At 47.4% G+C, this 26,378-nt stretch overlaps 1 protein-coding gene across 11 annotated transcripts in view; it reads right to left on the bottom strand.

The window, feature by feature from the left end:
- TENM4 (teneurin transmembrane protein 4) overlaps positions 1–26,378 on the bottom strand; it is a 1,513,375-nt gene that overhangs the window by 364,897 nt on the left and 1,122,100 nt on the right. For all 11 annotated transcript variants that reach the window (XM_081197251.1, XM_081197258.1, XM_081197259.1 and 8 more), the window contains 2 exons: positions 12,760–13,048; positions 3,230–3,502 (listed from right to left, as the gene is read on the bottom strand). In XM_081197251.1, the coding sequence (XP_081053377.1) occupies positions 3,230–3,502; positions 12,760–12,982 (496 nt within the window). In that variant the 5' untranslated portion in view covers positions 12,983–13,048. The remainder of the gene's footprint in view (positions 1–3,229; positions 3,503–12,759; positions 13,049–26,378) is intronic.

The following is a 26,378-nucleotide window of genomic DNA, read 5'->3' as shown; positions in this document are numbered from 1 at the left end:
TCTTGGGATCCGCAGTAAGGATCCTTAGCTGTGAGGAAGCTTCTGTTTCCTTTTTGTTTCCCTGATCCCTTCCTCTCTGGCCCACCTGTAGATCAGCACCTCTGAATTGCTTCTTGATTCATCCTCAGACTCGCATGCCATATTGGAGGAGAGAGAGGGGTGTTTGTGTGTGCAGACATTAGTTTTGTGTGCAAATATAACATATTCATTCATCTGCTTGTTTCACTCTTGCTTTGGATCCAGTCCACCACTAGTATCTTTGCATGGAGGGTGTTTAATAATAATAATAATAATAATAATAATAATAATAATAATAATAATAATAATTTAATTTAATTTGTTATATGCCGCTCATCTGACTGGGTTGCCCCAGCCACTCTGGGCAGCTCCCAACAAAATATTAAAAACACATTAGGCGAACTAATGCCAGTGTACTGGTAGAAGCAAAGATCACCAGTGTCGAAGCGATGCTTCTTCAACATCAACTTCGTTGGACTGGTCCTGTTGTGAGGATGTCTGATGATCATCTTCCAAAGCAACTACTCTATTCCGAACTTAAAAATGGAAAGCGTGATGCTGGTGGTCAACAAGAGGTTTAAAGGCTCTCTCAAGGCAATTTTTTTAAAAATGTAGTATAAACAGCAACAATTGGGAAACACTAGCCTGCAAGTGCTCCAATTGGAGAACAGCCTTTACCAAAGGTGTCATAGGTTTTGAAGACGCTCAAACTCAGGACGCAAGGGAGAAATGCGCTAAGAGGAAGGCACGCTTGGTAAACCCTCACCATGATCAACTTCTGCCCAGAAACTTATGTCCCCACTGTGGAAGGACGTGTGGATCCAGAATTGGCCTCCACAGTCACTTACAGACTCACTTTAAAAACCATGTTCATGGAAGACAATCTTACTCGGCTATGAGTGATCGCCAAAGATTAAAAGCACAGTAAGACATCAACCAGTACAAACTTTCCTGAATAATAATCATAATAACATGTGACCCCAGAAGATCACCGAGAAGGGAATGTGACCTCTGGCTGAAAAGGGTCTCCCACCCCTGTTCCACAGATAGTAGTTTGTTTGCTTGTTTGAAACACACCCTCACATGACATCTTTGTTGTGACGGAACTGAACCTTAATAGGCCTCAGTCACTGAAATTAAAACAGAAAACGAGGGGGCAGCATGTGAGGAATCAGTGTTGCATGTCTCCGTATACAAAAAGCAACCCTCCCAAAAAACCCACCAGTTTTACTTAAAATCACCATATGCTACCCAGTCTGACTGTGGAAAGCAGCAGCAGGGAGAGAACCGCTTCACTTATTCCATGCGAGCGCTCAGAACAAAATCCCATTCCCCTCCGTGGCCAAGACGCCTGCTCTATATTAAGAAACTGGCAATGGAGCAGTTCAATTAAAGGTGTAAAAAGGAGCACGAACATCACTTGCAACGGCTGCTGCTTCGGGATGTGCTCTGCTTCCCATCTGCCCACCCTTCCTTCCCGCTTTAAACACGCCGTGGTCAAGCTGCAATTGCGTACTGCGGCACACTCTTCCTCACAGAACTGTTGACCTCGAAATGTGCATTCCGTCACCAACCCCGCAACTGGGAGACATCTCCGCGGCCGGGGAGACAAAACCGAGGAGGTGAAAGAAGAAGGGGAAACACCCTGTGACCTTCAAGTTTCCGTAAAAGACAAGTTTCTAAAAATACGCCTTTTCTTTTCCCCCCTCACAGAGAGAGAAGCCGGGGTTATTTACATAAGTGGCGGGAGTCAGCGGAGATAGGCTTGGAAATGATCTGCTAGGATATCAGTTTGAGAGATAAGGAAAGCAGGGCGGAAAGAGAGAGGAGAAAATGCTTGATAGGGTGAAATTTCAAATGCAGGAGTTTGGGTGGCTGAATGGGCCCTGCAAAGAGCTCAGCGGCTGCTGAACTACCGCCGCTTTTCCACGACAAGCAAAACGGGAGCCTTTTCCGTAGCACAACGCCGCCGACCATTTTGTACAAGAGGCCATGCCAGTGAAGTACAAAAAGAATACTATTCTGCCCCAATTTCTCCTCCGCCATTCCTCATAACCAAATCAAACACCCCAGAGCTGCTGGAGAACCCTTTGTCCCCATCCAGACGTGGATAGACTACAACTCCCATCGTGCCTGGCCAGGGTCAGCCCAAGGCATTTTGCCACATGAGGCAAAACAGAAAATGGTGCTCCCTGCCTCCTCCTCCTTAAGGGTCCTGCTTCATCCTCCTCTGCTAATACCTGAAGAGGCACAGGTGGCTTCACACTTCCCAGGCAGTGACCATGGGAGACAGTGGGGTGCGGTCAGTGGACTAGGGGGGCTGGGCTAGTCCCCTAAATGTTCCCCCAGCACCTCCTTTCCAAAGTCCAGGAAGCTTCTGCCCAGCTTAGGGAAGTGTTAGAATATTCCGTTCCACCTTAAGTACATGCATGACTGTTGTGTGTCACATGCCTGTTTACATTCCAGCACAGCTTGCTGGCAACTTCCATTTGTGTATAGCTTTTGCTTATGCTGCTTGCTTGGACCCGAAAGGGAGAAGACATGTTTTTCCTCTTGTCCTGATGTACGCTAAATAAACTGCCTGTAAATATGCTTCACACAGCCTCTCCCTGCCACTTCTGTTGTGCATTTACTCTGCTGAGTTGCATGCCCAGCTTCTGAAGCTCTGGGTCGCAGATTCATGCTGCACCAAGGACTGGAGTTCGACTGGTGGGCTGGAGCCAGCTAGGGGCTTGCCAATTGTCCCCGATTCCTTAGCAGCATCCCAACAGGAAGAAGGTGCTATGCTCACATGTGCAATGTCTCCCACACACAACATTGAACCCCGCCCCCGTCTCACTTGTAAGCTGGCACCTCTGGCCCTAACTGTTCCCCTATGAAAATTTTTACCACACGCCACTGATGGGCGACAAGCTCAGAAGGTAGTAAACAGTGTGCTCCCCAGAGGTGAACACCCCTCCCAGCTGTCCCCAGCCTGCAGCCTGAAGCGACTGCCCCACAGAGGCTAATGGCTGAGCCGGCCCATTCTATGGGCTGGGGCTGGTGGAGGCAGGCTAACAACATCCAGAGGGCCCTAATAATTGTCCACCACAAGTCTAGAAGACAAAAACCAAGACTGGGACACAAAACAACAGGATGGAAGACAAACAGATGGACAGAAGAGTAAGTAGCAGAACAGAAGCTCTGGTGTCTCCCTGGCGGTCTCTCTTACCAGTTTCAGTGTTATCATGTTCCGTATCGGTGAGAGTGAGGTTGGAGTTGGCTCGACTGGACAAGCAGGAGCTGCGGCCCGACTTGGGATTGCGCCCCCACAGCCTCACGGGGTGCTCCGGAGACATGACTGCGTCGGCTTCCGTGTCGGCGTCCGAGCCGGCGCTGATGGAGTAGCCACAGTGGGGCAGCCCTATATCTGTCCGGTACAGAGTCCCATGCGGCGGAGGCGATACGTCTTCGAGGCCCAGCTCTCGCAAGGAAAAGTTGGCTCCTGGGGCAGAAATGGGGGAGAGGGTTGGGAAAGAAGAAGAGAGCAGAACATTGTGGGATGTCCGTCTAACAAGGGATAATGAAGACGTTTTCCAGCAGATGTTATGTTACATTGTGTGGACCTTCCATTGGAGATGTATCAGCGTTAGGGAACCTGTGGCCCACCATATGTTGCCAGAATCCAGACCTCATCAGTCCCTGCCAACATGGCCGACAGCCAGGGATTATGGGAGTTTTAGCCCAGCAACATGCTGGTTCTCCAACCCAGGGTGAGAGCTGAACAAGAATTTGAACATTGCGTCTCTGGTCCAAGCACAACGCTCTTGCCTACTCCAATTCAATTGATATGCTGGCTTAAAAATAAGTGTGCAGTGTGAGTCATACGGTTGTGCTCTCCAATTCCACCCACACAATTGTGTGCGTGGATTTGAACTTTAGTTGGTGGGGAGAAGCAGCAGTACTTGCACCCTCTGGTCTGTCCTTCAGCCTCCGAAAGGTTGGAACAGACCTTGCTCACGTACAAATGTCTGTCTGCATTATCATGAAACCTGCATTTTGCAAGGTTCTCGGCTGTGCATAGTCGCATGTGTCCAGGGTGCGTACAGCTGCACATGTGCCGACTCTCTTTCAAGATCCTGATGTGGAATTTGGGGGGCTAGTTAGCCCGGGAAAGCCCACCCTGCGGGGCTATGGTCACACTATGCCAGAACATCATTCCAAGTCCAGTGTGTAACACACTTTCTGTATCACACAAAATGAGTCTGTTTGGAACCCCAAGGTCATCCGCTCAGACACCTGCCCTTGACATTTCCCACTCCAATAAGGTCACAGCAGAATCCGTTCAGCAGCAGAACAGATGTGATTGTTTAGCTGGCTAAAAATATTACCTGGGAAGAAAGGGCTCTTGAATTCGCCTCTAGTTACCTGCAGGGCTACATAATCGGTTCAAGGCAGAATAAATAAACATTTGAATATCAGCCCTGCCTCTTCAAAAGGAAGAGGAAAGTTCAGGAAAGTTGTCTTCACCAATTAGTTTTTCTGTTATAAGCCCCATTTATTTATCAAATTTGTATCGCCTCCCCCACCTCCTTTATTTATTTTTGTTAAACAGAATTGCAAGAGAGTACCCAGAAATCTTCTATTCTTAATCTTTTGTTCCAGCTCATTAATCCCAAATACTGCCAGGATGATCCTGTCATTTAGGTTGGGGATTATTGCTGTTGCTCTTAGTAATAGCATTATTTTATAACCCGCCCTTGACTCTTAGGTTCCAGGTGGGTCACAACAATTAAAAAATACACCATGCATAACAATATGCACCCAAGGACTGTACAAGGCCCCTTCTTCCTTACAGACTGCTGTGGATCTCACTGCTTGCGATTTTACTGCAATGTTCATCGAATCTGGGGTTCCCTCACTGCGAGAAGCCAAGTTACAGGGAACCAGGCTGAGGGCGTTCTCAGTGGTGGCACCCGCCCTGTGGAATGCCCTCCCACCAGATGTCAAAGAGGAAAACAACTACCAGACTTTTAGAAGATATCTGAAGGCGGCCCTGTTTAGGGAAGCTTTTAATGTTTAATAGATTATTGTATTTTAATATTCTGTTGGAAGCCACCCAGAGTGGCAGGGGAAACCCAGCCAGATGGGCGGGGTATAAATATATTATTATTATTATTATTATTATTATTATTATTATTATTATTATTAATCATAGAACTGTAGAGTTGGAAGGGACCCCAAATGCCATCTAGTTCAACCCCATACAATCCAGGAATTTCAAATATGAGCCCTCCCTATACCGCTTCTCGGTGTATGATCCCTGCCTTTGTTAAGTTTACACAAATATTTAAAGAAAATAAAAGAACCGCACAGAGGAAAAGGAAAAGACAACCAACGGAAAGTTCTTAGAAGGGAGATCAAATGATCCACAAAACGTTAAAGAACACCATAAAGCCTGGAGGAATGAAAAGGTCACAACTTGGCACACAAATGATAGCAGAGCACTGTGCCGGGTGAGCCACATTATAGCAAAGAGACCCACCGAAGGACTTTCAGTGAGGATCTTGTTACCTGGGCAGGTTCATTAGGGGATGGGGTGCAGTCAGTGCTTTCCCCCCCCCCTTTAAAAATGTTTAGGGGTACTCTCATTTTGACTCAAGAAAATCACCATTTTATACTTTGGATCAGGAAAAATAAATACAGTGGTACCCTGGGTTAAGTACTTACCGTATTTTTTGCTCCATAACACTCACCTTTTTCCTCCTAGAAAGTAAGGGGAAATGTCTGTGCGTGTTATGGAGCGAATGCCTATGGATGGCGGGGGGATCTGCTGCAGTCATGAGCAGAGGATCCATGGTTCCCCTTCCTTCCCTCCTCCGTGGCTCGCTTTGCTCGCTTTGAAACAGCAAAGCGGGAGAAGAGCCACTGAGTGGGGAGAAGAGAGGGACAGAGAGCCTGGTTACAAAGCACGGATCCACATGGATCCTCAGGATTTTTGCACTGGGTCACCCCAAATTCACCATCAGATCACATAGCATGTCCATGGCTACAGCTTGCACCAAAAAAATCACGCACCCACTGTTGCCTGGGGCCGCAGTGGTGCAAAAACGTGGTTACAAAGCATGGATCCACATGGATCCTCAGGATTTTTGCACTGGGCTGCCCCAAACTCACCGTCAGATCACATATCTGTGGCCACAACATGAACTGCAAAATTATACATCCACTGTTTCGTTTAGAATATTTTTTTTCTTGTTTTCCTCCTCTAAAAACTATGTGCGTGTTATGGTCGGGTGCGTGTTATAGAGCGAAAAATACGGTAATTCGTTCCAGAGGTCCGTTCTTAACCTGAAACTGTTCTTAATCTGAAGCACCACTTAAGCGAATGGGGCCTCCTGCTGCTGCCATGCCACTGGAGCACGATTTCCGTTCTAATCCTGAAGCAAAGTACTTAACCTGAGATACTATTTCTGGGTTAGCGAAGTCTGTAACCTGAAGCGTATGTAACCTGAAGCGTAAGTAACCCGAGGTACCACTGTACGGTAAATGGACAAAAGTACAAAGATTCACAAAATGTTCAGGGGTATGCATACCCTCGCGTCCCCCCAGAAAAACAACAACACTGGTTGCAGTTATGTTCATGCCCCTGGTCTCAGTTAGTAATTTTGTGCGGGGTGCAGTTTTTTTCTCTAACAAGAAATTTCTGACACCCTTTCCCCCCGCGCATGTGGATACCCTGTTCCTGTGTCTCAGTGGCTCCATTTGGGCTACAATCCTATCGGCCACTTGAGATAGCTCCAGCTATCTAGGCGCAGAACAGCTAACAGCAGGGGTAGGCAACCTAAGGCCCATGGGCCAGATCCAGCCCAATCGCCTTCTCAATCCAGCCCATGGACGGTCCAGGAATCAGTGTGTTTTTACATGAGTAGAATTTGTGCTTTTATTTAAAATGCATCTCTGGCTTATTTGTGGGGCATAGGAATTCGTTCATATTCCCCCCCCCCAAAAAAAAAATAGTCCGGCCCACCACATGGTCTGAGGGACGGTGGACCGGCCCACGGCTGAAAAAGGTGGCTAAGGGGATAGAAGGGAAGCTTTTCCATAGAGAGTGCCTGTGTAAGCTGAGTTTAAGGCCAAGCTAGGTTCAGGACCTTGGACAGGGACTGCAGAACTATTTCAGGACCACGGACAACAGCCCTGCAGCAGAGGCAGGAGATTTCAGCTGTCTCAGCAAGGTATTGAGGGCAGCTTGTAGTTGGAGGAATAGACTGTGGCTCCATTTTGGCTACTATCCTATCGGCCACTTGAGGTAGCTCCAGCTAACTCCAGCTCTTGTCCTGATGCCGCTGCAATGTGCTTTTCGCACCAGGCAAAAGCATTCTTCTTTACTCAGGCCTATGGCTATTGAATAATTTATGGCCTGTAAAAGTGTGGGGGTGAAGACTCTTTACTATGATGATTATTTTACTATTAGGCTGTCAGTACGCTTTTTCCTATGTTTATACTATGTTTTTATCATTGATGTTCTAAATGTGTTTTTGATGCTGTACATCGCCTTGGGATCTTTTGATAAAGGGCGGTATATAAATTTATTATTATTATTATTATTATTATTATTATTATTATTATTATTATTATTATTTCTCCCCATCACCAGTGAAATGGAGGGGAGGGAGGGAGGGAGAGAGGATGCATAGCAATGATTTGCACTGAGCTCCATGCTATGGAGAGGGAAGAGAAAATGCAGGGAAGAAACGCTCTTCGGCTGGTAGCTCTGTGTTTCCAAGCTCAGGCCGCTCTACCTTTAAACCGACGGCTCCCTCCAACTCCTGCATTTGAAAAATAGCTATGATTTCTACACTCTTTTGTGGTGTGTTATTATGTAGGTCACACCTGTGGAAGAGCTGCCTCGCCACAAGCCTGCTCCCAGCAGGGAAGGACTTTTGCAATAACACAGGTGGCATCGGGGTGCTCCACAAGCAACCTGGCAATTCTGTGTGTGTGTGTGTGTCTGTGTTGTTTTTGTTCCTTACGGGGAAGTGTTTGCTTAGCTAAGAAGAAGAAGAAGAAGAAGAAGAAGAAGAAGAAGAAGAAGAGGAGGAGGAGGAGGAAGAGGAAGAGGAAGAGGAAGAGGAAGAGGAAGAGGAAGAGGAGGAGGAGTAGGAGTTTGGATTTGATATCCAGCTTTATCACTACCCGAAGGAGTCTCAAAGCGGCTAACATTCTCCTTTCCCTTCCTCCCCCACAACAAATACTCTGTGAGGTGAGTGAGGCTGAGAGACTTCAGTGAAGTGTGACTAGCCCAAAGTCACCCAGCAGCTGCATGTGGAGGAGCGGAGACGCGAACCCGGTTCCCCAGATTACGAGTCTACCGCTCTTAACCACTACACCACAAGAAGAGCCTTCAGGACCAGGCCAATGGCCCATTCACAGCACCTGTGGGAAATCTCCAAGCAGATGCCTGTGGGAAATCTCCAAACAGGATCCGACCACAAGAGTAACTCTCCTCTCTCCTGTTGTTTCCAGCAACCAGTATTCAGAAGCATTGCTGCCTCCAATTGTGGAGGCAGAACATAGCCACCCCCCGTGGCTAGTAGCCATCGATAGCCCTCTTCCCCCATGAATTTGTCCAATCTTTTAAATTCATCTTGGTTCGTGACCATCACTGCCTACTGTGGGAGCGGGTTCCTCAGTTTAACTGTGCACTGCATGAAGAAATCCTTCCTTTTCCCTGCCCTTAAGCTATTGGATGTCTGCAAGTTCTAGTATTACAGAAAACAGAGAAGAAGAAGAAGAAGAAGAAGAAGAAGAAGAAGAAGAAGAAGGAGGAGGAGGAGGAGGAGGAGGAGGAGGAGGGGTGTTTGGATTTGATATCCCACTTTATAACTACCTGAAGGAGTCTCAAAGTGGCTAACATTCTCCTTTCCTTTCCCTCCCCCCCCCCACAACAAACACTCTGTGAGATGAGTGGGGCTGAGAGACTTCAAAGAAGTGTGACTGGCCCAAGGTCACCTAGCAGCAGCATATGGAGGAGCAGGGAATCGAACCCGGTTCACCAGATTACAAGTCCACTGCTCTTAACCACTACACCACACTGGCTCTCCTGAACACACTCAACATTCTGCATAATTGTTACATACACGATTGAGAAGGTGGAGAATTTCTGAATTTTTAGCCTTTTTTTATATATCTTACTTTCTTTTTCTGATTTCCTTTCCTGTTTCTTCCTTCTCGTTCTGCTTATGTTTTGTTCTGTAATTTGAAGTTCCCTATCTCGTATCAAGGAAGATACACAGGGGGAGGTGGCGGATGGAAGGAAGGTGAAGAGCCCTTTGTGAGGGGCAGGTAAAGAGGGTCTCCCAGGTGAGAGCTGGGATGGGTATGGAATAAGGGTTAATACTGTATTGGCCCAGATATAAGCTGCACCCGGATATAAGCTGCACCTTTAAAATTGAAGAGGAAAAAATAAGAAAAAATACCCTAATATAAGCCGCTCCCTTCCTCGCTGCTCCTGGCTGCACATTGTGTGTTTGTGTGTGTGTGTGTGTGTGGAGCCATGCTTCATTGCTGGCGGCCTTTCCCCTCCCTCGCTCTCTCCCTTTCCAGGCTTGGGGGAGAGGACAGGGGACTACACACAGGGCAGGTACCACTTTGCCACACTCCTGGCGCTGCATACCATAAGGTTGCGAATATAAGCCACACTTTTAACCTTTCACAGTTGGAATTTGGGGGAAAAGCCAATACAGTACAGTGGACGCTCGGGTTGCGAACGTGATCTGTGCGGGATGCACGTTCGCAACCCGCAGCATCCGTAACCTGCAGCGGTGCATCTGTGCACGCGTGGGTTGCGATTCGGCAGATTTGCGCATGCGCAAAGCTTGATTTACGCTTCTGCGCATGTGTGACCACCGAAACCCGGAAGTAATCCATTCCGGTACTTCCAGGTTTCGGTGGTCCGCAATCTGAAAAAATGCAACCTGAAGCATCTGTAACCTGAGGTAAAGGTAAAGGGACCCCTGACCATTAGGTCCAGTTTTGACCAGCTCTGGGGTTGCGGCGCTCATCTTGCTTTACTGGCCGAGGGAGCCAGCGTACAGCTTCTGGGTCATGCGGCCAGCACGACTAAGCCGCTTCTGGCGAACCAGAGCAGTGCACGGAAACGCCGTTTACCTTCCCGCTGGAGTGGTACCTATTTTTCTACTTGCACTTTGACATGCTTTCGAACTGCTAGGTTGGCAGGAACAGGGACCGAGCAACGGGAGCGCACCCCGTCGCAGGGATTCGAACCGCCGACCTTCTGATTGGCAAGTCCTAGGCTCTGTGGTTTAACCCACAGCGCCACCCTTGTCCCTCTAACCAGAGGTATGACTGTAGTTAATTTTGATAAAGGACTTTGTAATCTCCTTTTCTTTCTTTTCTTCATCCCTTTTTCTCTTTTCCTGTTTTAGATTAGCGTGATTTATTTGTATCTTTTGTGGAAAACCTTCAGTTAAAGTTGACTATTAGAAAAAGAGAAAACCTTTTCTCTACTCTCTTTCTATGCGCCACTGATATCAACTTCCCTATAGGTAGAGGTGAAGTTGCAGGGAGCGCCAGGCTCAAAGGACGCACTAATAATTGCACGGAGGGGGTTGTAGAGGAAAGGCTGGTGCAGAACTCCCCACAACCACACAAAAAACCCCAGCCATTATTTGAAACAAGTAGTCTAGCATGAGAACAGGAGCTGAGGGTGAACTTCACACCTTTTTTAATTACCTAAGACAGATTAAGCTTCCTGACAGCATTGACTGGCTTGGGGATAGCCACTCTGCCAATTGTGCAGAGCTGGTCGAGAGAACAAGGAGTGAGCCTATGATAAATTAATCCAGATAACACCACTGGGCCTCCTTGCAAGAGAAGCAGCCATCCCATTTCACCACCTCGCAGCTGCGAGAGGATGGAGAAGGGCTAATGAAACAGAGAAAGCTGCACCGCCCTTGAAGTTTACCTGTGGGATCAGCTCAGCAAGGTTTCCCCCTCTTATCATTTGCAGCTAACTTGGTGTCAGGACTCTGGGCCCCTATGGAGGAAAGGCCTCTGTTGCTTGGTGGTTTGCTGAATTGATTTCTGCTCCAGATATGGGACAGTTGTAAGTGGCAACTCCTGCTCCCTTTTTAGTCAGTGTTCTCACATCCCTAACCTCCTCTGCCAAATAATTCCTTCTTCCCTCATAATAATAATAATAATAATAATAATAATAATAATAATAATAATAATAATTTATTTATACCCCGCCCATCTGGCTGGGCCTCCCCAGCCACTCTGGGCGGCTTCCATAAAAACCAAAAATACAATAAAATATCACATGTTAAAAACTTCCCTGAACAGGGCTGCCTTAAGATGTCTCCTGAATGTCAAGTAGTTGTTTATCGCTTTGACATCTGCTGGAAGGGCGTTCCACAGGGCAGGTGCCACTACCGAGAAGGCCCTCTGCCTGGTTCCCTGTAGCTTTGCTTCTCACAGCGAGGGAACCGCCAGAAGGCCCTCGGCGCTGGACCTCAGCATCCGGGCAGCACGATGGGGGTGGAGACACTCCTTCAGGTATACTGGGACGAGACGCTCCTTCAGGTATATTCAGTCTCATTTTGCCTGACCCCTCCATTGCAGGATTCACAGCACAATGTCATTGCTTTTTGATTTTTCTAGATGTTATAAATCAGTGGTTCCCAATGAGTTAAGTTCTGCGGACTTCCGGTCCCCCCCCCAAAAGCAGACCCCTGACTTTTGAAAAGGTTGATATCTCTCTGGTAGTTTTGTTATGTGAATGGTGCCACCATAAAGGTAAAAGGTAAAGGACGGTTAAGTCCAGTCAAAAGCGACCATGGGGTTGCGGCACTCATCTCGCTTTCAGGCCAAGAGAGCCGCCGTTTGTCCACAGACCGCTTTCCGGGTCATGTGGCCAGCACGACTAAACCACTTCTGGCGCAACGGGACACCGTGATGGAAACCAGAGTGCACAGAAACGCCGTTTACCTTCCCGCCGCAGCAGACTCTGGGGTTGCGGCACTCATCTCGCTTTATTGGCCGAGGGAGCCAGCGTACAGCTTCTGGGTCATGTGGCCAGCATGACTAAGCCGCTTCTGGCAAACCAGAGCAGCGCACGGAAATGCCATTTACCTTCCTGCCAGAGCGGTACCTATTTATCTACTTGCACTGGTGTGCTTTTGAACTGCTAGGTTGGCAGGAGCTGGGACAGAGCAACGGGAGCTCACCCTGTCACAGGGATTCGAATTGCCAACCATCTGATCGGCAAGCCCGAGAGGCTCAGTGGTTTAGCCCACAGCGCCACCCGCGTCCCTGCCACCATATACTCTGACATGTCCCAGTGCCGTGTGTGTGACCTGCCATGAGATCATGGTAACTAAAAAGTGAGCATTTTGGGGCACTGCGATCTCGCACGAGAGCACCCCCCCCAATGGAATGTCCCAATTTGGGACAGTGCCATGTGCCTCCTGGGTGGGTCATGCAGACCTCTTGGGGTCCGTGGACCACCAATTGGAAACTACTGTTCCAAATGTTTTTGGATGGTGCTTCAAGGTTATAAATATGCTTTTTTTTCATTTTATGTTAAATTTTTGGTTTTCACGTTTTGGAGTTTTACAGCCCTGGGCTCCTTTGGGTGGAAAGGCAGTCCAGTAATGTTCAGGAATAGATGGAAAAAAATTTCAGCACCCTCCCCAACCACCCAACTTCAAGGAGGCCAGGGTGCAAGAACCGTACCTGTTCGGCAGTACTCGTCCACTTCCTGGTGCACCATTTCTTTCACCCGGTTGCCGTACGTCAGCCTGGAGTCCTGGTCGTAAGCCTTCAGAGTCTCGCTGGAGCTGTACGACTTCTGAGGTATCTTGCTGTCCTCGCTCTCTGCGGACGAGCTGGTGTAGCGACGCTCTGCATCCCGGCGCCTGGTCAGAGAACGATACGGCTTCCTTTCTTTCACATCCATGGCCCTCTCGTCTCTGTCTTCAACATCAAAGAAACGGCGTCCGTGAGGCAATCAGATCGGAATGTTCTGGAGGGGAAAACCAACCATCTTTTAATGTGTGTTCTGTATAAGGACACGGCAAGCTATTAAGCAGGCCAACTGGTCCATTTTTTATAGTATATGCTCCCGATAAACAAATCAAGTGTGCTCCTATTTGCTACCTTGTTATTTTGGAATTAATATTTCAAACCCGTTTTTTGGCAAGGGCATGCCACTAGACCTCACGAAAGCGGCGTTTGGCTTGGTCATTTCCAAGTTTACGGTCAAAGCACCTGACTTTCGAGCACAGGAGTGAATTCCTCCTCCAACGGCTGCTTCCACAAGGCCTGCTCTATAGGAAGATTTCTCCATGGCACGAAAACCCATGTGTCATGCCAGCATCTACAAAGCCGATCTCTGCAATTGCCATTAGTGGCTGTGTAATAAGTGAAGCAGCAACAAAGGAAAGCATAAAAACCTACCAGGAAATGGAGAGCATTCCTACCAAATGAGTTATATGAAAAATTTTCCCTCATAAAAAACGTGTTGGAAAACCTAAAGTTTCTGATCTGGAACACGTCGCTTCATGGATTATATAGAATCCAATAATCTGTTGCCTCGCCATCCTCTCATTGGGTTCCAAAGCAACATTCCACATGAACGTCAGGAAAAGACGTTAACAAACCCAAATCTGGGACTAGACATTGCAGGCATTAAAAAATATCTGTGTCTAGTAGTTGGTCCCCACAATCGCCCCTGTGGCGATCACACAGGGTCCCCGGACGTTTAACGGTCTATTGATCCCTGTGCCACCACTGTGCTCGCTTCCCCGCTGCCACCAACCCGTTACTCTCTGGTAAAACACTGAGACCAGACAGTTGTTAAAAGTGAACAAAAAACCCAACAAGTTTATTTTACAAACATTATCAAGTTTATAGTTTCTCAGATAATATTCCTGTCAGTATCTTAACTTTAGTTTCTATACCTTCCTAATACCTTCTGACTGATTATCTCAACTGTTTGACTGACTCCTCTTAACAAATTCTCTCACTCTCTCACACCAGACTAGCCCAACCCACAGACTTATCTTCCCTCTCACTCCAGACTGTCTTCTCAACCACTCTAACTCCTCCAAAAAAACCCTCTGTGCTTAAACCTTATACACAGTTAACTCCTCCCCTTGGGTTCCCATTGGTTAGTCATTTTACAATTAGTTAACCCTTTCCCTATGGACCCAGTATGATGTCACACACCTAGGAGGGCAAACGCCACAGCCCCATCCCAAATGTCTAAGGAAACTCGGTGTGTGGCATGATGTCATCAGCCCACGGCTTCGCTTGCCTTATCAGCCCTGCAAAAAGTCAGGTGGCAACCTTTACACCTGATTTGGTCAGGTCTAGATTGGTTTGCTTCCAGTGGTGGCTGGTGCCTATTAGCTCTGGTAAGGGAAGGCAGGGAGCAGTAGCGAAGGGGAGCCAGGGGAGCCCTTGCCCCAGGAGAATGGGGCGCAAACCTGGTGCCCCCACAGTGATCCTCGTTATGCCAGCTCTGCCTGGCTCCAGCAGTGAGGGTTGTGGATCATGGAAGATGCCCTCCGTGTCCTGTCCCTGCACAGTGTGTGAGCACCCGCTCTGCGGTGTCGGTGGCGAGAGCTAGGTGAGCGCACTCAGTGCCCGCCCCAGGTGCTGGCAAACGGTGCTACGCCCCTGGCAGGGAGTGTGACAGTAGTTGGCACCAGAAACAACGGTCGGCAGAGCCACCTGATTCTAGTTTTGTCCCCATCCTCTTCCTCCCTGCTGAGTTCTACAAGGGCAACTCTGAGACACGGGAGGGGGGGTGCTGCCACATGCCTGGGCTGGTTGTCAGGAATTTGGCAGGAGATGAAGGTTGTTGTGTGCAGTGCCCCCTTTGCCCTAACTTAGCAGCCTCCAGTGTTTCATTTCATGCTGGTGACATGGGGCTGCCTGTGCAAAGTGTTCAGAAATGTCAGCATATGTTCTCTGCAAACAGGGACAAAAGTCAGGTTCAGATTCGAGAAGTGTAGCTAGAATTCTGATGGGACCCACTTTCAGACCACATCACACCTATTTAATAAAAAATGATGATGATGATGATGATGATAATAATAATACTAATACTAATACTAATACTAATACTAATAATAATTTATTCATACCCCACCCATCTGGCTGGCTTTCCCCAGCCACTCTGGGTGGCTCCCAACAGAATATTAAAAACACAATAAAATATCAATTAGTTTCTGGGCTGAATTCAAAGTGCTGGGTTTTGAATCTGAATTTTAGTGGGGCGGGGTGGGGTTGTTTATACAGATATATATATATATCATCTGTGCATTTTCTCCAAGGAGCTCAAGGTGGTGTACATGAATATAATTATAATTATAATAATTTATTATTTATTATTTATACCCCACCCATCTGGCTGGGTTTTCCCAGCCACTCTGGGTGGCTCTCAACAGAATTATAAAAACACGATAAAACATCAAACATTAAAAACTTCCCTAAACAGGGCTGCCTTCAGATGTCTTCTAAAAGTCGGGTAGTTGTTTATTTCCTTGACATCTGATGGGAGGGTGTTCCACAGGGCAGGTGCCACCACTGAGAAGGCCCTCTGCCTGGTTCCCTGCAACCTCACTTCTTGCAGGGAGGGAACTGCCAGAAGGCCCTCGGAGCTGGACCAACGATGGGGGTGGAGATGCTCCTTCAGGTATACTGAATATTTAGCATATTCCACTTCCAGATTGTTTCTGTGTCCAGTTCTTACATCAAAAGCCCTAAACCTGTGTCCCTCTAGATGTTGTTGGAGCTCCCAAACAGCAGGGCCAATGGTCAGGGATGATGGGAGCTGTAGTCCAGCAATATCTGGGGGGCACAGGCTCCTCATCTCTGGCCTAAACAGCTGGGAACCTGGCTATGTAAAGAAGTCATCCACATGTTGAATTTGCTCAATGAGACTCTTCTCTGTGTCCCACCACCCTCCAAAATACATTGGATGGGTGCTTGGGAGAGGGTTCACTTTTGCCATTGGCACCTTCTTATGTTCTTATGCAAAAGGGGTGGAGGGGACGAGGTGGACATTGGGATGTCACCAGCCAGCACGCTGAGAAGACACTTTCGTCAGCAGCTGAATAGGCAATATCCCCAGTAAGCTGGGCACTCTTCACAGAAACCCAAGGAATGCACAGTTGGCTTAGCAGATTTATTATAACACTGAGCCCCCCCGTGAGCAAAATAGCTCTGCAGATATCCCTGGACAGGACTTTGGAAAATTGCAACATTTTTAAACACAGAAGGACCGAGTTAATGCTGTAGGAATGCTTCATAAATTCATGCACGGCTAGGGGAGGTGTTTTAGCCGTTGCAATGTAGGCAGTCAGAGAACTTAGATCCCTGCTTGCTCTTTAAGGATTTCAGTTGGCAGCAGTGGAGAAGATCTTATTCAAGAGTTCTGAGAGCTACAGGTAGTCCGGGTGGACAATAGTGAGCTAATCTCAGTAGAAAGCAGTTTCGTTTGCAAGAGGAGAATGTAAGAATAGCCTGCAGGATCCAGACAATGGCCAATCTATGCCAGCATCCTGTTCTCTGCTCAATCCACCAGAGCCTGTCTTCACATGCAGGGTTTGACACCCATCGGCTATCCTCACCTGGTTTAGCCAGCCTGGGATGTGGCTGCTGTTGCTTGCTGACAGCTTCTAGGAGCCACTACATATAGGATGTATATATAGGATATATAGGATAGGATAGTTAAAGCTATGGTTTTCCCAGTAGTGATGTATGGAAGTGAGAGCTTGACCATAAAGAAGGTTGATCGCCGAAGAATTGATGCTTTTGAATTATGGTGCTGGAGGAGACTCTTGAGAGTCCCATGGACTGCAAGAAGATCAAACCTCTCCATTCTGAAGGAAATCAGCCTTGAGTGCTCACTGGAAGGACAGATCCTGAAGCTGAGGCTCCAATACTTTGGCCACCTCATGAGAAGAGAAGACTCCCTGGAGAAGACCCTGATGTTGGGAAAGATGGAGGGCACAAGGAGAAGGGGATGACAGAGGACGAGATGGTTGGACAGTGTTCTCGAAGCTACCAGCATGAGTTTGACCAAACTGCGGGAGGCAGTGGAAGACAGGAGTGCCTGGTGTGCTCTGGTCCATGGGGTCATGAAGAGTCGGACACGACTAAACGACTAAACAACAACAACAACAACAATATATAGGATGTGACATAAGCACATGCTGGTACTTTGTGAACTCTCCCTAGCCATTGGCTGAGTTAAACTATCAGCACAGAGAGCATAGGGGACAACTGATGATGGGAACTCTTTCTGTGACCCATAGGGGGTCAATTGTTGATGCACAACCTCTGTGCTGTTGGGGAATTCAAGCCTTATCAGAGGAAACTGGCCACTCTCCAGGCACCCGGCTTGAATCTCCGGTTGACCTCCCTGTCTGCATTTCCCGGCAGGATCCAGGCAAGGTCGCGATCGGCGATCCTACTCAGTGTGAGAAGGACACACCACTCTTCCCTGCTCCATGCTCTCCCCAGGGAGGGGAAAGAGATAGACAGAAATGTATTTACATGTCTTTATTTCTGTCCTTGCAGCATTACAGAAAACACGTCTGCTCTCCTCAAACTCCAACAGTCGAGAGAGATAAACTCCTCCTTCTGTACTTCCTGTACAGCTCATATTACACTCTGAGCTAATTCCGGTGCTTTGTACAGTGAATAGACTGTCCCTTTTGTTCCCACGGTACAGTCCCAACATTCCCATCATGTTTTGCTTTCCAGCTAGCTGCTGCTTGCTGCCGCATTGCTTCCATATCGTAACATGTGCATGGCCTTTCTTGGGCCAAAGACTGGGAAAAGAACCAGAAAGATCCTGGGAAGCCAAATTATTGATGCCTGTGGGTATTACCGCCTTTGACAGAATGTGAAGTTCTTAAGCATGTTATTTGCAGTCCTGGATTACACACATTGCAAACATTTGCACAAAAGAGCCCAAAGTGCTCACAGACTAAGGCTATGCCTTAGGCTACTTCTAGACAAATTGGCTATTTACTGAAGACCTAATCCTGGACTGCAAAGACCAATTTCCTTGATAACGTGTTGTTGTTTTTAAGCAAATCTTTCCTTCAACACCCGGTATAGAACAATGCATGAAAAAGAACGCCGCATAAGAAAATCTCTGATCTCTCGGCACAGAAAGAGACAAATACTGATTTTTTAAAAAACTCAGCAGGGCTAAACTTCAAACCAAAGTTTATTACTGTGCAAGTTATACATATGAAGAGAAGCATGGGCCACAGATTGATTTTCGATTTTCTATGGGCCTTATTTTTAGACCTTCTCCTGGAGAGGGATAATCAGAGTGCACAGTAAGACAAGAGCAATTGATTAATGAGCATAGCCCCTGCTGTGTCCAAAGCTTAACTTTCAATTAGGCTGCCGGCGGCCACACTTTTGCCTTACATATATAATAGCTGCAGGGGCAGAGATGGGGAAAAATATACAGAGAAAAACAGGGTGAATTAGAGAGCCTAAGAATTTTCCTTTCTGCCCTGCACCTGCCACATGCAGCCCTGTTTCTGTTCCACTGCAATTCCGCCAAAATCAATGTTACTCGCTTTCGCTGCCCCCGGTGGTGAAATGTTGTAACACATGCAATTTATTGAATTAATTATGTGCATTGCAATGCCACTATGTTATTTCACCCCATTCACTTCAATGCAAACATCAAGCAAATGGAGGGGAAGCATAACAAATTACATTATCGCTTGTGGGCTGAAAGCAGCAACCTTGTTTGAAATTGTTTTTAATATTGTTCTAATTGCGGTAACCTGCCCTGGAGCCTTAGGGTGAAGGGCAGGTAATAAACAAACATACATTTATGTCCTTCGTTGGGGGAACATTGCAGAACAGCTGACAGTACGGGATGATGGATGGATGGTCCTGTATAAATCCAGTATTGAAGCGATGATTCTTCAACATCAACTTCGTTGGACTGGTCATGTTGTGCTGATGCCTGATTATCGTCTTCCAAAGCAACTACTCTATTCCCAACTTGAAAATGGAAAGCGTAATGCCGGTGGTCAACAAAAGAGGTTTAAAGACTCTCTCAAGGCACATCTAAAAAAATGTAGTATAAACACCGACAACTGGGAAACACTGGCCTGCGAGTGCTCCGATTGGAGAGCAGCCTTTACCAAAGGTGTCATGGGCTTTGAAGACACTCGAACTCAGGACGCAAGGGAGAAACATGCTAAGAGGAAGGTATGCTTGGCAAACCCTCACCATGATCAACTCCCACCCAGAAACCAATGTCCCCACTGTGGAAGGATGTGTGGATCCAGAATTGGCCTCCATGGTCACTTATGAACTCACTGTTAAAACCATGTTTATGGAAGACAATCTTACTAGGCTACGAGGGATCGCCAAAGACGAAGATAAACCCAGCACAAATGCACTGTTAATGCACCAGTGACATGCTGCAGAATACACCCATGATAAAACAGCAGCTTGAAGATGTCTACAGTCTAGCAACATCTGGAGGGCTTCGTTTTGGCTACCTCTGAGCTAAAAAGCCCATCCTCCTGCTTTTAAACAGTGCTGAGACAGCTACTAAAACATTCCAGGCCTGCTTTTTAAGTTCAGCTCATGGTCTCGCATTCCCTCTGTTTTCTGCCAGAGCTAGAAAGAAGTCAGTCAAGGGAGACATCTTTTAAATCACGAAAGGTTATAGCTCAAGCTTTGGCATATGAAAGATAACCCCTCCACAAGCTTACCCACCTCTATTGCCAACTTCCGGATAAAGATAAGTTATATCCCAGCCGCCGCGATCTCGACACCAAATGCGCCTTGTGAACATCTCTTGACTTTCCGGAAAGATGGAAAGCAGTGGAATTAAGGGAACAAGGAGGTGTGGATTTGAAGTATCAAGTTTGTAAAAGCAACGCAAACCCATCTTGTTTTTTGATCGCACGACTCTGCCTCAGGGGCGGGGAAAGAAGGTTTTATTGCTTAGCAGGCGAAGCTACAGAATGAGGCTGCCTCTGTTTCCTTACCTTAAATTATTGTGATTTTTTGAACAATACATTTCACCAGGAATGTCCCACAGAGCTGCAAAGTCTTGCCTTAGGGCAGGTTACCTCACTTCCTAATCCCTAAGCAACACCTGCTGCTCGTTTAGACTCATTTGCAGGTTTGTTTTTTTAAAAAAAGCTTCGGGATCCGTTTGAAAAGTCCAGGAAGGGCTTTGTATCAGAGGTTGAAGAAGTCAGAGGCTGTTGGTTTTGCTCTCCATTTTAAGGCTCTCCTGCAAACTGCTGTGCCTATATCTGAAATCTTATTCTGAATCTGGGGCTCCTTAACACCTTACAGATAATTGATTTCTTTCTGTCCTTTTTGGTGTACACAAAAAAATGTATACAGGCATGAAGAATAGGATCCGGCTGGTGGGCCAGACCCTTATCTCCCCCCTCCTGCCTGTGGGCCAAATTTGAAAGCTGGGCAGGGCTGCCCACCTGTCAATCATTGCATGTCACAATGAAATTGGGTGGTGTGGCACCTTGAAGCCCCAACAACCAGCTGGCTGGTAGGACTTCAAGGCACAGTACAGGGCGCTTATTTTTCTTAGGTTTTGCAAGGTGCTTTGAAGTGCTATAGATCAGCTGATTGCCGGGACTTCAAAGCACCTACTTGCAAGCCTGCGCTTTGAAGTCCCAGCCATCAGTTGGTCCATGGAACTTTGAAGTGATGTGCAAGGCTCTTTGGATGGGACTTCCAAAAGAGACCTATGTTGTCCTTTGAAGCCTTAACAATTAGCTGATCACCAGCACTTCAGAAGCCTGGTACTGGGGTTTCTGAACGCTGATGATCAGCTGATCGTCAGTAGTTCCTACGCAAGATGTGCTGCCACTGAACTATTGGACTTCAGAAGCATTTCAGCCACCTAATGCTCGAAAGTCTCTCAGACACAGCTCAGGGCATTCCAGTCCTGTCATGGGTCAATGCCAACTGGGCATCCCCAAGTGGTGGCGCCATCAACAAGGCCTCACCTGATGATTGTGGGGCCCAAGATGGTTGAAATTGGGTTGACATTTGTGGTAAAGGGGCTTTACAGAAGAGGATATTCAAAAATTGTAGCCTCCTGACAGAGTGGCATGGCCAATTCCACTACCTTATTCAATTAAATTGTAGACCAGGCCTAAGCCATTTGCAGATTTTTAAAGTGTGTAGCCAATACCAAATAGTATGGGAAACAGCCCTACTAGAAAAATTAACCAATAAACTGAAACTGACACGGGGACAAACAGAAGAAGACGCCTTCACCCCGGTATGGCTCCCCTTTATCACATACACAGCCCAACAAGACAATGACAATAATTCACCAACAGCATACAAATCAATATGGCTAACCGGATCCAGAACACCCACCCACCCCACTCACACACGAAAACAAAGATCACCACAGCCAATCACAAATGAACAACCACACCCTAGGCCAACCCCAACCTCTCTCACCACCAAAGGATCACAAGTGAACAGCAGAGAACCTACATGAGCAACGCTGACACCAAACCCTACATACATTAAGCAAAATAGAAACATCGCCACCTGACCCCTCCCATCTTCCCCCCCTCCGCCCCCCCTAATGTCTCAACAAATGAAATGGATTTGTAAGAATTTTACATGGAAAAAAGATGAGAAACATTACACATACTTCTGTTAAACAGGAAAATCTTTAATAATAATTTTTAAAAAGTGTGTAAAGTTTGTAAAGTTCCCCTTGCCTGGTCGCCTGTAGATTACTTTCCCCCTCGCCGCAGGTGACCAGGTGCGTTCAGACATTTGCATCATCCCCATCATATGGTACAATGAAATGCAATATTTGTCTAGAAATACACTGTAGATGAGGAAACACGAGGTATATAGAGTGAGTCTAGGGCAAGGAAATGCTGTGGATTGCACCTCTAAGCACTGCTTTTGGGCTATTACACAAAGCTCTGGAAATCAGCCAAACATGAGCATTATTGAACAGTATTTAAGAAATAAACCATTCTTGGGATTAAAAGGCTTGCAAGCTGTCTACCCTGGTTCTTGCAGAAGAAAAAAATTAGAATCTCATGGCACTGTCAAATCAAAACATTTCACAGCTCCCCTCTGGAGATTGCTTCCTCCCTCCTTTCCTTCCTTCCTTCCTTTTTACAATCATGTTAACATTTTAAAAAGCATCTCTTGAACTCTTGCATGCCTGCAGAGAGCTGCAATGTCATTACAAACTGGCACAAATCTCCCTCCCTCCTACTCCCCCCCCAATTTTTTGTGTGTGTCTTTAAGGACTCACAAAACCCCCTTTGCTTTGTGATGGTGGGCAGAAAGTGAAGGAAGGAAACTTGTGCGATAGCTCAGCGGCAGAACATCCACTTTGGAGGCCAAAGTTCCCGGGTATAACCCTCTTTTAAGTTGCCAAATAAGCCTAAGTTGATCCATGTTGTATGTTGTGGGTTGCATCCAAATAATCAGCTGACAATCTGGATCTCGGTTGTTGTTGACATCTGTCTGTCTCAAGACAATGGAGTATGCCCCCGGGGGTGAAGTCAAACCGCTGCATTAGCAGCACCGAAGTGACTTCCCTGGGGCGCATGACAGGGCAGTGTGTATGGAGGTCTTGGGCTGCCCAGATGACAAGACCCTGCTCTCAGGCTCGCTGATGTGGTCCAAAGGAAAGGGGAGCAAAACGTTTGGCACCAGCTTGGCTGCAGGAGTTGCGGGAAGGAGGCGTACAAGGTGAAATCTGTTGTAAACAAAAATTGCCCTTTTCCCTTATGGGGTATCCAAGAGCCCATATAGAGTCCTTACATAGGTTCCCTATTGGTAGGAGAGAATAACAGAGGCCAACCAGAGAATATTGAGAAGCAAAGCAGCTAGTAAGCTTGATCTTTATTGATCTGTTGCAACACCCGCAGGAGAGAGGAGGGATCCAGAAAAATGGCGCGTAAGGCCTTATAAAGACTTTTGAAATTGCCACCCTGTAGATCAAAACCACTCCCAGAAACATCATACATACATCACAGAAGGGGTGTAACCTAAGACCACCCCTCAGATACATCACACCTACATCACAAAAAAGGCGGTCTAAAACAGAACATTTGAATGTTGTTTTTCTCCTGTCGTTGTTTATCTCCTGTCTGGCAGGTTACTTGATTGGATTGCCTGAGGAGCCTGGCCAGTCTTTTGTAATGATAAATACTTAGTTCCGAGGCCAGGTCACAGGCTCACACCCTATTCGTATCTTAAATGTGTCCTTAAGACAGGATTTGTGAGGAAAGAGACAATGGGGAGGTTTCCCACTTTGACCTTGCAGAGAAAACATTGGCTCAGTTTAGGAATCAAAATGGTTCCAGGTTGGTCTTCCTGTGCTGATCTGTGTATGTGCTTTGTTGGTACACTTACGAACATTACCATATATCTAAGACCATAAAATTCCTATCACAAATCCAACTGTCTTAAGGACAGTTTCAGATTCCATTCCAGATCTATGTATTCTGTGAACCGCCCTGAGACCTCCGGGTATATAGGGTAGTATATAAATTCAATAAATAATTATAGAGCCTTTTCTTCTCCAAAAGATACCCAGCAAGGCAGTGGAGGTTTAGGATCAGAGTTTTCCTTTTCCTAGACTGGCTACCTTCCCAGGTGGATGATCTGCATATGCCCCTCACTTCCCTCTACAGCACATACAGTGGTACGTCGGGTTAAGAACTTAATTGGTTCCAGAGGTCCGTTCTTAACCTGAAACTGTTCTTAACCTGAAGCACCACTTTAGCTAATGGGGCCTCCTGCTGCAACCAATGCACAATTTCTGTTCTCATCCTGAAGCAAAGTTCTTAACCCGAGGTACTATTTCTGGGTTAGTGGAGTCTGTAACCTGAAGCGTCTGTAACCCGAGGTACCGCTGTTTAGAGAACACCCTCTTGACCATTGGATCCCCTATTGGTCTCGCCCGCTCAATCCACCGGAGCCTGTCTAATTACATTACGCAGAGTTGGCCAAAGAGTTGGCCAGCTATCCATTAGTGCTGCACACAGTGGCTGCTTGGGAAGCTCTGGCCTGTAGTGCCCCCTGCCCTACACATCATGTCATATATGGCACCAGGTGTGGGGCACATAAAGACCTGGCACAGAGGAAAGGGGTCTGCAGGCTGCACAGCCCCTTGCAAAGAACTCCACAAGGCTGGGCAATCAGCTTGTGGAGGGCTTTTTAATGGGCTCTGCTACACCTGTCCGTCCGCTGGTTGCCGGGTCTTAAGTGACCCCTTACAAAGTACCCCACAAGGTCTTCTAAAGTCCTTTGCAAGCGGTGCATTTGATTTCAAAGTGGGTGGGCAGATATGGCCATGTGACATCATGATGCAGTGAGGTGATTGATATGTGGGCAACCCCGCCCACCTATTAAACCTTGCCCAAAGGGGTGTGTGATTTTATTTATACCCCACCCTCCCTGGCCAGAGCCAGGCTCAGGGCAGCTAACACCAATAAAATCACAGTAAAAACATAATAGGGGGAAAAGACGGGGGAGGGGAAACAAATTTAAAATACAAAATGCCGCCTCATTTTAAAATAGCCAATAAATCAAGACCATAAGGGGAGGGAAACATAAGGGGCAGACCAAGTCCAAACCAAAGGCCAGGCGGAGCAGCTCTGTCTTGCAGGCCCTGTGGAAAGACGTCAGGTCCCACAGGGCTGTAGTCTCTTGTGACAGAGCGTTCCACCATGTCGGGGCCAGGACTGAAAAGGCCCTGGCCCTAGTTGAAACCAATCTAACCTCCTTGAGGCTCGGGACCTCCAAAGTGTTGTCATTTGTGGACCTTAAGGTCCTCTGCGGGACATACCAGGAGAGGCGGTCCAGGATACGGATAAGGATCCAGCCTGCCATTCAGATCCAGTTCCCCACCCCTGCAATAGCCCATCCCAGTATATCATGTCGATGCTCCTTTCTCCCCACTAGAGCATGAGAGAGAGAGGGAGAGAGAGAGAAAGAGAAGTCCCCCACTAAAAAACGGTGGTAAATATGTGGAGAAAATTCTGTGTGGCCTTCCGCCCTGCGAGGGCAGCTGGACAAGGCTCCGACATTTCCGACTGCAGTTGCTGTCACGCAGAGGCAGAGGAACCGACTGCAGTCGCTGTCACGCAGAGGCTTGGCAGGGAGTTGGACTCGATGGCCCTTGTGGTCTCTTCCAACTCTATGATTCTATGAACCTGATTGGGCGCCTGGGGCAGCACACCCAGGGGTGGGGTGAGCCACCCATAGGGGTTCAGGTGAGGGCAGGGCACACCATGGGGCCTTCGGAGTCTGCCTGCCTCCTCCCACTCAGCTGCCCCACAACTGAGGGGAGGCAGCAGGCGGACTGTTTGGGCAGAGCGCGCCCAAGCCACCGCGTGTCTCCCAGGATAGACGTGTGGCTCGGGCGCACTGCAGGCCCTGTGGTGAATGCCGCCCGCCATTTTGTCAACCCCCCTCAGTGGTGACACCCGGGGCGGCCCACACCCACTGCAACCCCTTCCTTCGCCCCTGCTGTCACATTTCCAAGGCCCCTTTCCTCCTTGAGGTGAAATTGTGATTTGCTCTAAGCGAAACCTTCTCTGCTTGATGTTCTCAGAACTGTGCCTTAAATAATAATAATAAATTTTTTTTATTTATATCCCGCTCTCCCCAGCCGAAGCCGGGCTCAGAGCGGCTAACAACAGTAAAATAATACAATAATCTAAAATCATTTCATTATAAAATCAGTTCAAATCAAATTGATGGGAACCATTGGGCTAGAGTTCTGTGAGGATTGTCCAAAGGCCTGGTGGAACAGCTCTGTCTTGCAGGTCCTGCGGAAAGGGCCCTAGTCTCTTGTGACAGAGCATTCCACCAGATTGGAGCCACAGCTGAAAAAGCCCTGGCTCTGGTTGAGGCCAGCCTAACCTCTCTGTGGCCTGGGACCTTCAAGATGTTTTTGTTTGAAGACCGTGTGTGTGCATTTTAGCATGTGTCCAATCGTTGCTCCTCAGGGGAAAAAAAAAGGTTGTTAACTCACTCAATCTCTACACCATTTCTAGAAAGCACATAACCGGTAGGGCATCCCATCTGTTTGAGGTCCTAGAGCCGTTCCCAAGGGGCCAAGCGTTCTCTCTAGCTGCAGACACCGATCAAGCAGCCGATATTTTAATAGCAGCTCACCATTCTGTCTCCGGGTTCCTCCCCGCCCTCTCCATCCCACCCTGCCTTTATAAATACTGAAAAGATGAAATCAACTTAAGTGTGGAGATGCATCTCTCCTGTGGCTTTTGCAATTATCGTCTTCCTCCAAGCTATATAAA

This window comes from Podarcis bocagei (genome assembly GCF_964188305.1).
Source record: "Podarcis bocagei genome assembly, chromosome: 6".
Lineage (NCBI taxonomy): Eukaryota > Metazoa > Chordata > Lepidosauria > Squamata > Lacertidae > Podarcis > Podarcis bocagei.
This window is presented reverse-complemented; position numbering and strand designations above follow the sequence as displayed.